This window comes from Saccopteryx leptura, chromosome 4 (assembly GCF_036850995.1).
Source record: "Saccopteryx leptura isolate mSacLep1 chromosome 4, mSacLep1_pri_phased_curated, whole genome shotgun sequence".
NCBI classification, from domain to species: Eukaryota; Metazoa; Chordata; class Mammalia; order Chiroptera; family Emballonuridae; genus Saccopteryx; species Saccopteryx leptura.
Window position 1 is genome coordinate 207,354,166 of NC_089506.1, and position 16,441 is coordinate 207,370,606.

The following is a 16,441-nucleotide window of genomic DNA, read 5'->3' on the forward strand; positions in this document are numbered from 1 at the left end:
TACCCCCACCCCCACCCATTCAGATGTTGAAGCCTTAACTTCAATGTGATAGTATTTGAATATGGGGTTTTGGGAAATTGATTAGGGTTGGATGAGGTCATGAAGGGCCCCTATGATGGGATTAGTATCTTTATAAAATGAGGCACAAGAGAGCTTGCTAACTCTTTCCCCGACCTGGGAGGACAGAGTGAGAAGGCAGCTGTCTGCAAGCCGGGTAGAGAGCCTGTCCTGGGGAACCAGATTGGCCGGCACTTGATCTTGGACTTCCAACCCTCATAACTGTGGGAAATACATGTACGTTATTCAAGCCTCCCAGTCTAGGACATTTGTTATAGTGGCCTGTGCTGACTATCTGAGAAGGACAGGGTCCGTTAGCCACTGTCAGCCTGGAGGAGAAAGGGCCCAATCCACTCACTTGGTTGACCATGCACGTCTCCAACTCTTCTTTGGAGAAACCCGTTTGACCCCTCTCCTTGCTCTGCCAAAACAAAACAGAATTAAATGTCGGAGATGCTCTGAGGTAGAAGGGACTTCCACTTTCCACTCAAACCCAGTTAGTCCAGATAACTAGAGAGTGCTCTCCTAGGAGATGATCTGATGTGTTGATTGAGGAATAGGGTAAAAAAAAATAAAATGGAGTCACTGTGGTCAAGCTGCTCAATTTTAACTTCAAGTGGGTTGAGGCATAAGGAAATGATTGTTCTTGTTTTAACTGACTCTGGGAACTTAAACTTTTGAAATCTCCAGTGTCACATCACATCAACACTTGGATGTCCATCAGTGTGTTCGTTGTGCATCAATGCATGGACATACATCAAACCTTCAGAATGACCTCAAGCAGAACACGTCACACCGTCTAGACTGCCAGACACCTGACAATGACCATCTTGGACCAATTGAGGGGCTAAGAATGCAGAACCGATTCTTCTCAAAAATGTAGTTTTTTTCTGTAAAACTTCCAGACTTCTTTTCTTTGGTCTAATAGTGTTTCTGGTTTGCAAACCTTAAGACCCTTGAATAAATTTTCATTATTTTATTTCTAGTCAAAGGCTCCTGACCTTTGGACTATGTTCAACACAATCATTACCCTCATTACTGAAGCATGAGATTGTTCACTGTGCCTGTGATTAAATAAATAGATGAATATAGAAGGTGCATTACTTTCCTATTAGCAACAACTAAGACCTGCCGAGATGGTATAGCTTATGCCAAGTAAAATAGTGTAATTACATGGGGTAAGTTTGGTGCCAAAGCCTTGGCTCTTTGCACCATTCCCCCCCGAGATGTTTGGAACCCCCTGTCCAGGTGGTGCCTCTATCTGGATTTTGAGTGTGGTCACTGATGTCCGATACCTGAGATGAACAGTAAGACAAGGGGTGAACGCGGGGCTGGGTGCCGGGGAGCCTGTGTATGTGTTCGCGCCTCCAACCTTACCCGGTACCACATGAAGATGGTCTTGAAGGCGTTTTCATTGGAGCAGGAGCCGCAGGCCATCGTAATGATCTGAGACATCCCTTTGGGAGCCACCTGCAGGCAGAGAAACAGCTGTGGGCTCAGCTCCATCTCGGCTCCCCTCCCCCAGCCGCGGGGGCGGGAAGGGGGGTGCGGGGAGGGGGCAGAGGGAGGCTGGGGGAGAACCAGGAGCATCCCAGAAGCAGTCGGCCTCGGGGAGTGGACTCGGGTGCTTCTGGGGCTGTGGAGAAGCTCAGGCTGGAAGCCAGGGAGGAAAAAGGACAAAGAAGAGCCTGGTCTATCCCTCCTGACACAACTGCCACCCCTGGAGACCCCCACATTTAGCAGGTGAGAAGTCGAAGTTCTGAATGAATTGAATAGTCGTGGAGGGGGGTTGAATGTCACACAAACCTCCTGTCATGGGCAAATACTAGTCTTTCCTGAGTTCCCTTTGTCCTGCACAGAAGGTGTCCCTTCTTTGCTTCAAAAGGAAGAGTAAAAATACACTTTGTGAAAGGAACAGCAATAAGAGCAAGACTGCAGTAGAAACACCCCATCCTAATCATTCTGGAGCTCAAGCCTTTCCTTCCCCTGCTGTGTCCCCCTCCCCCCCAGGATCAGCACTGCCTCCCCAGCAGGGGTGGGGACGTGAGGCAGAAGGTGGGGCGGGTCCCGGCCGCAGGGGGTGCTCCCACGCACTCACCACTCACCGAGAGCAAGGACTCCCGCAGCCTCTCCACGAAGTTCTCGGGAGGCAGGATGCCCAGGGCAGGTCTGTTGATGAAGGTGCTCTGCAGAGAGGCCCAGAGACCACAGTGATTCTCCGGCCTGACCGGCTCCCTGCCCACCAACCCCGCTGCTCACGGGATGGGGTCCGAGACCACAGTGATTCTCCGGCCTGACCAGCTCCCTGCCCACCAACCCCGCTGCTCACGGGATGGGGTCCGAGACCACAGTGATTCTCCGGCCTGACCGGCTCCCTGCCCACCAACCCCGCTGCTCACGGGATGGGGTCCAAACCGCTGATGGTGCTGTCGGTGCTAAATCAATGGATTTCCCCATATTTTTAGAGACATCCACTAAACTTGCTCTGGGTTTCATAAAGAAGTGCCCATTTCTTGGTTGTGATGCAGCACTATAATTACACAAGCTGCTACCTTGTGGGGAAACTGGTGAAGGGTATGTTGTAGGAACTCTTTGTACTCTTTTTTTTTTTTTTGAAATTTCCTGTGAATCTATCATTTAAAAAAATCCGTCAGAATGGCTAAAAATTAAAATAATAGACAGTAACCAGTAGTGATGAGGATGTCGGGAACCTAGAACTCTCATACACAGCTGGTGGGAAGGTAACATGGTGTGACAACTTTTGAAGGCAGTCTGGCAGTTTCTTATAATGTTAAACACACACACACCCTATCGCCCAGTAATGCTGCACCTGGGAGTTCACCTAAAGCAGTGGTCCCCAACCTTTTTTGGGCCACGGACCAGTTTAATGTCAGAAAATATTTTCACGGACCAGCCTTTAGGGTGGGACGGATAAATGTATCACGTGACCGAGACAAGCGTCAAGAGTGAGTCTTAGACAGATGTAACAGAGGGAATCTGGTCATTTAAAAAAATAAACATCGTTCAAACTTAAATATAAATAAAACGAATATAATGTAAGTTATTTATTCTTTCTCTGCAGACCGGTACCAAATGGCCCACGGACTAGTACTGGTCCACGGCCCGGGGGTTGGGGACCACTGATCTAAAGGAAATGAAAGCATACGTCCATACAGAGGTGTGAGCGCATATGGAAGTTTATAATGGCTTCTGTGTTTGTTTGCCCAGACCTGGAAACAATCCAAATGTCCCTTCCCAAGGAAGGGATAAATAAAATGTGGCACATCAAATCATGGAACACCACTCAGCAATCAAGATAAATGCTACACTGACATGTGCAGGGGCAAGAAAGCCATAGAGCAGGGGTTGGGAACCTATGGCTCGCGAGCCAGATGTGGCTCTTTTGATGGCTGCATCTGGCTCACAGACAAATCTTTAATAAAAAAATAATAACATTAAAAATATAAAACATTCTCATGTATTACAATCCGTTCATTTCCTACCGCTCATGTTCATGGTTGCGGGTGGCTGGAGCCAATCACAGCTGTCCTCCGGGACAACACCAAATTTTTATTGGATAATGCGTAATGTACACGGGTCATTGTATGGCTCTCACAGAATTATATTTTAAAATATGTGGCATTCATGGCTCTCTCAGCCAAAAAGCTTCCCGACCCCTGCCATAGAAGAATCTCAAAGCCTGATCAGGCGGTGGCGCAGTGGCTAGAGCGTCAGACTGGGATACGGAAGACCCAGGTTTGAGACCCTGAAGTCGCCAGCTTGAGCACAGGCTCATCTGGTTTGAGCAAAGCTCACCAGCTTGGACCCAAGGTCGCTGGCTTAAGCAAGGGGTTACTCGGTCTGCTAAAGGCTCAAGGCACATAGGAGAAAGCAATCAATGAACAACTAAGGTGTTGCAATGAAAAACTGATGATTGATGCTTCTCATCTCTCTGTGTTCCTGTCTGTCTGTCCCTATCCATCCCTCTCTCTTTAAAAAAAAAAAAAAAAAAAAAAAAAGAATCCCAGAGTCTCGGTGCTGGGTGGCAGAAGCCGGAATCAAAGGGGTACACACAGCATAGTTCCATTTCTATGACATTCTGGAAGAGGAGAAACTATGGGGACAGAAAACAGGCTTTGGAGAATATTTGGGGTGATGAATTGTACCGTGTCTGGATTTAAAAAAATATGGTAAAAACCACAACATGAAATTTACATCTTAACCATTTCTAAGGGTACAGTTCAGTAGTGTTAAGTATATTCACGTTGTTGTGAAACCACCACCACCATCCATCTCCAGAACTATTTTCCCTCGCAAACCCAAACATCTGTATCCATAAGACACGACTCCCTGTTCCCCCTCCCCCAGTCCTGGGCAAAGGCTATTTTACTTTCCTGTCTCTGTGAATCTGACAGTTCTAGAGGCCTCGTTTAAATGGAATCATACAGTATTTGTCCTTCTGTGTCTGGCTTACTTCACTTTTAGCTTCATCCTTGTTGTAGCACGTGATAGAATTTTCTTCCTTATTTTTTAAGGCTGAGTAATAGTCCATTGAATAGATAGGCCATGTTTTGTTTATTCACGCATCTGTCATTGGACACTAGGCTGCTTCCATTCTTTGAGTCTTATAAATAGTGCTGTTAGGAACATGGGTGTGCAAATGGGTCTGAATTTTGACAGGGATGGTATGACTATGCATCTGACAAAACTAACACAACTATATACTACAGAGAATGGATTTTACTGCATGAAAATTATACTTTTAATTAAGCATGGAAAAAAGACCTACAAGGTGGCGGCAGCTCTAGAATTTCTAAATTGAACAGGGCTGAGAGCAGGCTAAATAAACAGGATCGGCTGAGCATGGGAAAGCAATGTTAGAAAATTACTTGGCTCTCTTTGTTGATCCCTGCCTCCCCCCCCCCCCCCCAATTTTGATAGATGTGGGTCCAGAGAAGTATTTCCCTCGGCAAGGAAATCAACAGTGCAAGCCTGATGCTAAACAGACTCACTTTTGAAACTCGGGAAGCGAGGCGGCACGGTGGTTACTAAGAAGAACTTTTGTCCGAGGGCAGGTCAGCCCTGCCCTGTGACTGCAGAGCAGGGACACAGGTCGAAGGACCAGAGCCTCCAGATCTCCAAAGGGAAGAGAGACGCAAATTTTAATAGGAAATATCCCCACTTTAAAATGCTGGCCAAAATTTTCATAAAACAATCTCTGGCCGAGGGATGGTCACACACTAATGCAGCTGCATTCTTGAACAGCAGCCTCTGCTTTTGCTGGCTTCAAAACACAGGCCTGGTTGCTAGCTGTCTACGCAACAGGGTTCGAGACCCAAACAGGGCCAGTGGTCCCAAATCTCCCCACCGGCTTGATCTCAAATACTTTCCTAAAGGGAAGAAAAAGATAATGTCCAATTCTGGAAGGACACAATCAGGGTATAAGTTTCAACCACAAGAGGTGTCATTGTGTGTTAAGAGCCTTATAATATTTTATACTCTGACCCAGGGATCTCATTTCTAGGCCTCCTCTAAAGATAACGATTTCAAATGTGGACGAAGCCTGCACCCTGAATTATTCGTGTGGCGCTATTTAGAACATCAAAAAGGAGAAACTCTCTAAATGCAAACAGGTTATGTAAACTAAGTCACGGTGATGTTCTGTAGCTAGTAAAACTGTGTTTTAATATGTTACGATTTTACATCAGGGTTCACTCTTGGTGCTGTACATTTTATGGGTTGTGACAAATGTACAATGACATGTGTCCACCATTATGGAAAAGACACAGATGTAAAAAAAGCAGAGTCATCCCGTCCTTCGAGGTCCAGATGGTCCCCCTCTCAGGATGGGGAAGGTTCTGGGCAGGGTCTGCACAGTGGATAAACAGAGATCACCAAGAATTGGGTTTGGGTTAGAAAAAAGAATTGGCCTGACCGGTGGTGGTGCCGGGGATACAGTGTTGACCTGGGATGCCGAGGACCCAGGTTTGAAACCCCAAGGTTGCTGGCTTGAGCACGGGCTCACAGACATGACCCCATGGATGCTGGCTTGAAGCCCAAGGTCATTAGTTTGAGCTAGGGATCACTGATTCAGCTGGAGCCCCCTGGTCAAAGGCACATATGAGCTTGTGAGGAGCCAGTGAGATGACCCAGCACACAGAGGAGGCAGCTCAGTCTTGAAGGACAGAGTCACACAAGAGGAAAAGCAATCAATGAACAACTAAAAGTGCTGCAACTACGAGTGGATGCTTCTCATCTCTCTCCCTTCCTGTCTGTCCATCTCTCTCTTTTGTAAAACAAACAAACAATAAAAAGAAGAAGGGATTGTACTAAATGCAATGTGGCATCCTGGGTTGGATCCTGGAACAGAAAAAATGGACATTACTGGGGAACCTGGGGAAATCCGAGTAGTCTGTAGGACATAATGCACCAATGATAACTTCTTAGTTTTGACAAGGGCACCATGGATAGGCGAGGTGCTTCCACTGGGGAGAACTGGGTGAAAGGTTGATGGGAACCGTCTTTATAACTTGTCTGTAAATCTGAAATTAGTCTCGATAAAATATATAATTAAAAAAAGGGAAAAGAGGCCCTGGCTGGTTGGCTCAGTGGTGGAGCATCGGCCTGGCGTGCGGAAGTCCCGGGTTCCATTCCCGGCCAGGGCACACAGGAGAGGAGCCCATCTGCTTCTCCACCCCTCCACCTCTCCTTCCTCTTTGTCTCTCTGCCCCTCCCGCAGCCGAGGCTCCATTGGAGCAAAAGATGGCCCGGGCGCTGGGGATGGCTCCTTGGCCTCTGCCCCAGGCGCTAGAGTGGCTCTGGTCGCGACAGAGTGACGCCCTGGATGGGCAGAGCATCGCCCCCTAGTGGGCAGAGCATCACCTCCTGGTGGGCGTGCCGGGTGGATCCCGGTCGGGCGCATGCGGGAGTCTGTCTGACTGCCTCCCTGTTTCCAGCTTCAGAAAAAAAAAAAAAAAGGGAAAAGAGTGGCTGAGTCCGGTATCTGGAGACTTCTTGGGTAACGCTCTCTCTTGGACACAATTAGTGTAATTACCTCAGTGCAAACTTGAGCAGTGGCATCAGGGCATAGGGGGAAACCGAGGGGGAGGGGGCCCCAGAAGTCAGCCTCCCGGTGGCTTGAGAGCTGGGCTCTGACTGCGAGACATGGTGGCGAGTTCACACTCCGAACTAGGATAAGTTAGGGAAGTTAACCCTTCTCATTATAGAGTTGGGGAAAGTGAAGATAATAGAGGCCAAGCAACTTGCCCCTCGTCACACGTACAGGAAGGGGAAGAACCATGATTCAAACCCAGGTTTGCTGATTTTGGATTCCATCCTCTGCCAGACACTGCCGCAGCCTCTACCTGACTGTGCTGAAGGTGGGTATGGGCTGGCTTGGTGTAACCTGGGGCCCTGGGCTTCTGTTGGGGCCTTCAAGGGGCATTTCCTTTGGCTTTGATCTGAGTGGGGCTCCTGAGAAATCAAGGCCATCATAAGGTAAGGGTAGACAGAAGTGAACCGCCATCATTGGCAGGGGTGGAAGCAGCTCACATTGCTGGCCGGCTGGCGGGCAGCTTGACTGCCTATCTGGGCCCAGGGAAGATGTGTGGGTGATGTTCTTGTTTGACAAAGCGTGACATAAGGAACAGACGCTATCTGGGACATTGGGTGGCAGAATCACATGAGGACAGACAGGTTTCTGGAACCCTGCTGTCAGACTCAGCAGCCCTAATGTGCAGTGTGAAGAGAACGGGCTTTGGTTAAGTGGCTGTGTGACCTAAGCCAAGTTACTTAACCTCTCTGGACTTCAAGGTCTTCATCTTCCAGACTAGGAACCCCTCCCTAGGAGCTTGTGAGGAGCCAGTGAGATGACCCAGCACACAGAGGAGGCAGCTCAGTCTTGAAGGACAGAGTCACACAAGAGGAGAAGCTTGGAGTCACAGGGATGGCACGTGTCCTACCTGACCAGGCCTGCTGCCCTGTGTCCATCCCAGGTGTCCTGGGTGGCAGGCACAGTGTGAAGGTGCAGGTGCAGTGCCCAGGAATCACGGCATAACTTGTGGGCATTGTAATGAGGTGGCCCAGGCAACGTAAGAAATTGTAACTGGAACGCAGATATTGGCTCCAGAAGACGGCGTCGTTTTTCCCCCATCCACATGAGGTTAATTACGTGGGAGTTTCAGGGTCACGTGATTGGGGTACAAAGGGCTGCTAAGCCCTTTTTCAGGAGTTCAATGACTTGGCAGGAACCTGCCCAGGGCAGGTGAAATGCCATAACCACCAACTGAGCATATCTCCAGCCAAGAATCCAGATGTCAACCGCTGGCCCCCCGGCCTGATGCCCCGGGTGTATCCACTGAGCTTATGGCAACCAGCTGCCATCTCCCTGAGGCTGTGCCTGTCATGTCACTCTGCCCCACATCAGACCTCTACAGAACAAAGTCAACACTGTGGTCCAGGCTGTCCTCTAGACTGTGACCCCACCATCCAATCCCAGCACAGAACAGGTATTCAGTCACTCACTGGTAAGTAAACAAAGGTTGAGAAATAAGGCTGAAGGAGCAGGAGGAGTTTGGGATGCGTGCTGAGGGCAGCGGGTACCAAGAAAGGGTTCCACGCACAGGGCAGCCTGGAGGAGGATTTGGAGGAGAGGGGAGTGGACGTGCAGGGGGGAGCAGGAGAGGGGCCGTTGGGAGAAACCCAGGTGGAAGGTGCAGAGCTAGACTGGTTCTGACTGGCTGAGAGGTGAGACGGGAGGGGTGGGAGTGGGGTGAAGGGTGGCATCCCGGTTCCTGGCAGGGACAGGTGGAGGCAGGGCATCCCCTAAAATCAGAATCCCTGCGCCTTGGAGTCACGTGTTGTTGGGACGATTCTGCCTCCCGAGGCAGATGACACTGCAAAAGTGTGTGACATGTTTGTTGACACATTTTTTTTCAGCACCAACTGCTGAGGCATCTGGGATCCGCACAAGGTTTCAAAACAAAGTCGGGCTTTGAATGTAAACACCCCCGCGGAGCCTGCACACCCGAGCCGCCCTCAGGAGTCCTCCACTGCAGCGTCAGAACTCATCAACTATCATCAACTATCGCGGGGAGAAATGTGCCCAAGCCCTGCCCAGGCAAGGCACACCCCTCTGTAAAGAGGGAGACGTGGGTCTTTTCTATTATCTTCCAGTGCCGGGAAAGGAGAGCGAGTATGGGGCTGGGAGCTGGTTCCTCACGGGCTTGGGCTCTCAGCCCCCCCCCCCCCCCCGCCTTTCTTAGATTTTGGGGAGGACTCACACTGTTTGTCATGTGCGGATACATATGTTACTCTCTGAGTTACTGAAGCCCCCGCCCCCCCAATGAGAGTCTGTGTTGGTGAGGATGTGGAGTGACCACAACACACACATTGTTAGGGGCAGTGGAAATGACAACCAGCTTGGAAAACTGAGGGCTCACCAGGAGAAATGCAGCTAAGCTGTTAGAATAAGGGGAGCGGTCTGGGGACTAGTAACGGGGTCGGGGCATGTAGTGAGGACCATTTGTAAATTCTCAGGGGGCGTGGAAACATGACATTCTGTGCTGTAAGGAGCACAGATAGCTCCATGGTATCACCATAGCGTATGCCATACCTGATACGGCATATAGTATATGTGCCTTCCACACCGTATAGGTGTGTTATAGACATAATATGGCCCCCAAGAAGATGACACACCCTCAGCCCTGGGACTGTGACTAAGTTATAGGGAAAAAGGGACTATATAGATGTAATTAAGGCTCCTAATTGGTTCAGATAGGGAGATTACTCTGGATTTTCTGGGTGGGCCTAGTGCAACCACATGAACCCTTTGTTAAGCAGATACAGTAAAAGAAGATAGAACAAGGGATTGGGCCGGGCGGGGTTGCTGGCGTAAAGTTGGAGGGATCACATAGAAACCATGGGAATGAAATGGATTCTGCTAACAACATGAATAAGCCCCAGCGTAAATTCTCCCCCACAGCCTCCAGCTAAGAGCTCATTTCAGCTTTCTGAGACCCTAAGCAGGGTGTCCAGCTGAGCCTGCCAGGTTCCTGATCTGCAAAAACCAGTGAGAAAGTAATGATTGCCTGACCAGTGATGGTGCAGTGGATAGAGCATCGACCCAGGATGCTAAGGTCCCAGTTTGAAACTCCGAGGTCACCAGCTTGACTGTGGGCTCCTGGGCTTGAGTGTGGGTTTGCTATCTTGAGTGTGGGATGTTGGCTTGAGTGCAGGATCATTGACATGGTCCCAAGGTTACTGGCTTGTGGCCAAAGGTCGCTGGCTTGAGCAAGGGGTCACTGGCTCGGATTGAGCACCCCAGTCAAGGTACATATGGGACAGCAATCAATGAACAACTAAAGTGAAGCAACTGTGAGTTGACACTTCTCATTTCTCTCCTCCCTCCCTTTCTGTCTCTCCCTCTAATCAATTAAAAAACAAAAAACAAAAAGGCCCTGGCTGGTTGGCTCAGTGGTAGAGCATCAATCCGGCGTATGGAAGTCCCGGGTTCGATTCCCGGCCAAGGCACACAGGAGAGGCGCCCATCTGCTTCTTCATATTTCCCCTTCTCCTTTCTCCCTGTCTCTCTCTTCCCCTCCCTCAGCCAAGGCTCCATTGGAGGCCCAGGCACTGAAGATAGCTCCATGGCCTCTGCCTTAGGCACTAGAATGACTCTGGCCACAACAGAGCAGCACTCCAGAGGGGCCAATCATTGCGCCCTAGTGAGCATGCCAGGTGGATCCCGGTCGGGCACATGCGGAGTCTGTCTGCCTCCCCCCTGCTCCTCACTTTGGAAAAATACAAACAACAATGACAACAAAAGCAAAATAATGACTAAAAACACCCCTTAAAGAAGTAATAAAAAAAGTTGAGAAACTGGGTTACACAGGCAGATTCACTGAGCAGTGCACTTGGGATGTCCCCACGTCACCACATGTGTTATACCCAGTGTGATGGTTCAAGGCTTCCCACTGCGCCAGGGATAGGAACAGAAGGCTTCCACTGTGCGGCTCTTCACGGGGGCTGGGGGTGTACTCTACCCCCTAGGGGACATTGACAATGTCTGCAGACATTTTCAGTTTTCACAGTTTGGGGGGCTGGGTGCCCCTGGCATCAAGTGGGCAGAGACCAGGGGTGCCCCACCAGAGGCTGGTCTGGCTCCAGCTGTGCCCCGTGCCGAGGCTGAGAAACCTGGTCTGTCCTGTAACTAAGCCGTATGCACTCAGGCCTGCTTGGCTCCCTCCCGCTCTCTCTGCTCCTTGGTTCCCCAGAATCGCCGCTGCTCCGTGCCTGCTCTGTGTCCCTGACCACTCTTCCCCGTTAGTGCCTTCTCCTCCTTCAGATCTCAGCTCGAACATCACTCTCCTGGGAGCCTGTCTTCACCCCCAGCCCCTCCGTCCCAGACATCCCAGCTCCTGTGGGTTTTATTCAGGCATCATTTACTGTGTGACCTTGGATCTCTCTGTGCCTCAGTCTCCTCATCTGTAAAAGGGGATTATAACTGTACCTGTGTCATAGACTCCTCAGTAGTAGAGCTGTGAAGTGTCAGATACAGTGTTGATACAGTTGTCCCCTTTTATCAGGGGGTCTATGTTCCAAGACCCCAAGTGATGCCTGAGACTGCAAACAGTACTGAACACTATACATGCTTTTCTCTATACATACGTACTTATGGTAAAATTTCATTTGTAAACTAGGCGCAGCAAGAGATTGACAATGATAACTACAAGTATATACTAATAAAATAGAACAATTATAACAAATACTGTAATAAAAGTTATGTTGATGTGGCATTACTAAGGAACATATGGGTGACTTGAACATGTGCACTGATTCCTCAACAGTCAATCTGATGACCTAGATGACCACTAAGTGACTACTGGGCAAGGAGTATCTACAGCAGGGGCACGCGGGACAAAGGGGCACTCACATCCCGGTGTGAGATTTCATCACATAACTCAGAATGATGCCCAATTTAAAACTTAGAAATTGCGCCTGCCCAGTGGTGGCACAGTGGATAAGCCGTCGACCCAGAAGGCTAGGTCACTGGCTCTGAGCGTGGGCTTGTGAGGTCGCTGGCTCTGAGCGTGGGCTTGTGAGGTCGCTGGCTCTGAGCGTGGGCTTGTGAGGTCGCTGGCTCTGAGCGTGGGCTTGTGAGGTCGCTGGCTCTGAGCGTGGGCTTGTGAGGTCTCTGTCTCTGAGCGTGGGCTTGAGAGGTCGCTGGCTCTGAGCGTGGGCTTGTGAGGTCACTAGCTCTGAGTGTGGGCTTGAGAGGTCACTGGCTTGAGCAGGGGAATGGTCCACACGATTCTGAAGCTCGCCAGCTTGAGCCCAAAGTTTGCTGGCATGAAACATCCGAGGTTGCCGGCTTAAGCAAGGGGACATTGACATGGCCCCGGTCAAGGCACATACGAGAAGCTCAATGTACAACTAAGGTGAAAACAACTATGAGTTGATGCTTCTCACCCTCTCCCTCCCTTTCTCTTTCTCAAAAAATTTAAGAAAATGTTATAAAACTAATGTATTGTTTATTCCTGGGATTTCTCATTTAATATTTTTACCCACTGTCCGTGGGTAACTGGAACTCTGGAAAGTGAAACTGCAGATAGGAGGAGGGTTACGATACATATTACACTAATTATCGTTAATCATTATTATCATTATCATTGTTTTGTGCCCACACAGCACTGCTTACCACACTCTGTAGCACTTAATATGATTGCAACTCTCTACTTCCATGTAGAGAATTAAGTTAATTGGCTGTCTCCATGGGAGTGGGATGCTGCATTTTGCTCACCAAGGTATTCCAAGGGCCTAGAGCAGGCGTCCCCAAACTACGGCCCGTGGGCCACATGCAGCCTCCTGAGGCCATTTATCCACCCCCCCACCCCCCGCCGCACTTCCGGAAGGGGCACCTCTTTCATTGGTGGTCAGTGAGAAGAGAACTGTATGTGGCGGCCTTCCAACGGTCTGAGGGACAGTGAACTGGCCCCCTGTGTAAAAAGTTTGGGGACCCCTGGCCTAGAGCATAGTATGTGCTTAGTAGACATTTCTAGAATGAATGAATGGTCTGTTTCCAAAGGTGCCCCAGGGATCCTCTGAATTTCCATGAACACATTAGGTCTTTACCCTGTAGAACGTGGGGACTTACCGCATTTTGAGGCTGTTGGACGAGTTTCATGAGCGCAGGATGGCTGTACCCTGGTGATGGGGAATATGGTTAGAGACCAACATCACATCTGAGGGTACCCATGCCCGTCTGCCATTATCTGCCCCTCCCCTCCTTTCCAACCTCTTCTAATGCCAAAGGATCTTTTTATCCTTTGCAGACAAAAAGACCCATTCCCAGGCCCACCCAGACCCCCTGACTCAGAATCTCTCAGGCTGTGGCCCAGAAATCCTTCAACAACTTCTCTAGGTGATTCTGGGGTTCAAGTCTGAGACCCACAGAACTAGACAAACAGAAGAGGACGAGAGTGCAGGTAAAAGTGAACTTGAAGGGCTGGAAGTGGTTTCCCAGGCCAGCATGATGAATCACAAGCGTGGTCCTCGCTTTCCCCCCCAGGGCCTACAGACTGAGTCAACTTGCAGGACATGTTTGCTCAGGAACTGAGCGAGAGTGTGGTTCAACCTGCAACGTGTGATTAGCCATCCAGTGCTGCATTCACACATCTGCTTATTCCCAGAGTCCCGCTGCATTCACTGTCCACCCGGGCCTGACATTCTATGACAAATTTTAAGATACCCTTTGATTTTAAAATTTAAGATCATTCTTCTGTGAATTTATCCTACACGTGTGTGTAAAGACCAATGGACATATAACTTAATTGTACCACTCTAGACTTGAAAGCAACCTACAGTCCATTAACAGCAGATGAGTGGTTACCAGGGTCAGCAACGAGGAAGTGAAAGCCTCCTGCACTTAGTAGATGCTCAATATATGGAAGCTTTTATTGTAAAGTGGGGAGGTGTAAGCAGGACTGCACAGCACTGGAGCCAGATGTCCTGGGTTCAAAGCCTTAACTTCCATTTATTGAGCATCTACTATGTGCAGGAGGCTTTCTGTTCATTATTGTGAATCCTGGCAACAACTTCTGCAGGAAGGCCAAGTTTGTAGGAGGCATTGGCAAGTGTTCAGCTTAATAGAGAGTAGTTGAAGAAATGAATAATCCAGATTCAGCGACAGGGCAAGAACCCAACTGTCGTATGTGAGAAAAGACCCATCAATGAATTTTGGAGTGGGAAGTAGAACTTGGAGAAAAACTCTTAGTCTTCAAGTCTCAAGTTTTATCACATATAGCTTGTACTTATTTTATTTCAATCGATTCACTTTTTAACTTAAATGCATTCACTTTGAAAGGACATTTTTCAGCACTATGGTGAAAGGCCTGTCTCCCAGCTCACCCAGGGAGAATTCCTCCACCGTGGAAGCACAGTGAACAGATGTGAAAAGCTCAGTGGTTTCACTCTGCCTGCTGCAGGGAACAGGGACTGGAGGAGTGGTGGGGGCACCAAGGGAAGAGGGTTGTTACCAGTCTCCCCCCATTGTCCCTGCCCCGCCCCATGCCAGTCCAAGCTGTGCTGGGCCCAAGGCTGGAAAGCGCTCATTGTTCAAGGAAGGAATTTGATGTTTCTTCCCCCAACTGTTTTCTGGCTCTTTATTACATTGCCTGGGTGCTTCTGACTTTTCTGCCTCAGGAGGTGAGCAGGTCCAGGAAGACCCTGTTAAGCCACAGATTCAGCTTTCTGTTGGCTTCAGAAGGACAGATGAGCCCTGGCCAGGTAGCTCAGTTAGTTAGAGTGTTGTCCTCATACACCAGGGTTTCAGGTTCGATCCCAGTCAGGGCACATATAAGAATCAACAAATGAATGCATAAATCAGTGGAACAACAAATCAATGTTTCTCTCTCTCCCTTGCCCTCTCTCTAAGATCAATCAGTTAGAAAGAGGAGGAGGAGGAGGAGGAGGAGGAGGAGGAGGAGGGGGACAGATGAAAGCACGCGCAGCCCCTCTGATCAGGGAAGTCCTCCCCTTGGGCTTTTGGAGCCGTGGACCACTCCCCACAGCAGAGCAGGAGCGGCTGTCTGGGAGGTTGCTAACACAGAAGCTTAGGAAGCAGAGAGTCACTGGTTCAAGTCCTCTGGCTTCCTGGACACACTGGGCAAATCCTGCACTGGCTCCCCCATCAGTGAACTCGGGGTGATGTTAAAAGATTCAATGCTATAGGACTGTCGTAGGGATTTAATGAGCTAACGTGTAAGGTACTTAGCAATATGCCAGACACATAGCAAATTCTCAGTAATTATTAGTTTAAAAAATCATCTCAAGGACGACAGAGAAAAGGTAGCCAGAGGGAGAAAGTTAGAACTGCTAGTCTTTTAACAACCGCTGCAGGCCTGACCCTTACACCCCCGTGTGTACGCCGGCTGGCTGGGGATTCCACGTGAGGGAGCCCAGGGGGTGGAGGATGTAGGCGTCAATGCGAAGACACTGGCCCACAGTCCCATGGCTAAACATGGTGGACCCAAGATTCAACCCATGATAGCTCCAGATCTCATCCCTTTCACTCTGACACAGAACGGAGACAGGAGTTTGTAAATCTTACCATCCAAAACACCTTCAAAGGCCAAGGCAACTCTGAATGATGGGACTTTCCAAAAAGAATAAGTCATTCACTTACTGTCTAATTGCATCTTAATGGGAAATGAATAGTTTGAGGGACTGCGATGGGCGACAGGAGAGGAGGAGTGGAGACCTGACCTGGGGTCTCAGGGGAAAGGCCCAAGGCCTCTGGGGGTGGGGAGCTGCTGGTGGGGTGCAGAGGACGTCCCAGCATCATCCATGAATGGACGAGCTTCGCCGGACGGTCAGCCTCCAGACCAGCGCGTCCACGGGAAGCCACAGACCAGGGAGACACCAGCCAGCCAAGCTGCAAACACCAGCTACTGCATGTCTATGTCAGCCCTGTCCATCCTGTCACCTGTGTGCCTTCCTACAGCAGCAAGTCGCACGCTGTGCAGCCGGAAGGTGAGCTGGGGAGGCAGGTGTCGCTGTGGGCCCAGTAGGGCACCTTTTCCGGGCAGGCCGCCCCTCTCCCAGCTGCTGTGCCTGTGGGTGATAATGGCTCCAGCTGCCTCTTTCTCTGGAAAATTGCACTTGGTGAATGGAAGCCACTTTACCTCAGAGATGGCATGTCCTTCCTTGGGCAGCTGATGGGCAATGACTGACTGGCACGGAGGTACAAAAAAAGCCGATTTCTTTGCCGCGGCCTGAGACCCACTCTGGGGCACAATGCATGCTCAAGAGCCCGCTGGGGACCAGGCAGTAGTTGGTCTCTGGCAGACAGCTCATCGTTATTTTAGCTCTGGCCCCTGCCGATGCC

At 49.7% G+C, this 16,441-nt stretch overlaps 1 protein-coding gene across 1 annotated transcript in view; it reads right to left on the reverse strand.

Moving 5' to 3' along the window:
• ABAT (4-aminobutyrate aminotransferase) overlaps window positions 1–16,441 on the reverse strand; it is a 96,904-nt gene that overhangs the window by 16,830 nt on the left and 63,633 nt on the right. Inside the window, exons 6-9 of the mRNA XM_066382645.1 lie at window positions 13,211–13,260; window positions 2,163–2,243; window positions 1,435–1,527; window positions 416–478 (exon numbers count right to left, since the gene is read on the reverse strand). Coding sequence (XP_066238742.1) covers window positions 416–478; window positions 1,435–1,527; window positions 2,163–2,243; window positions 13,211–13,260 — 287 coding nt within the window. The remainder of the gene's footprint in view (window positions 1–415; window positions 479–1,434; window positions 1,528–2,162; window positions 2,244–13,210; window positions 13,261–16,441) is intronic.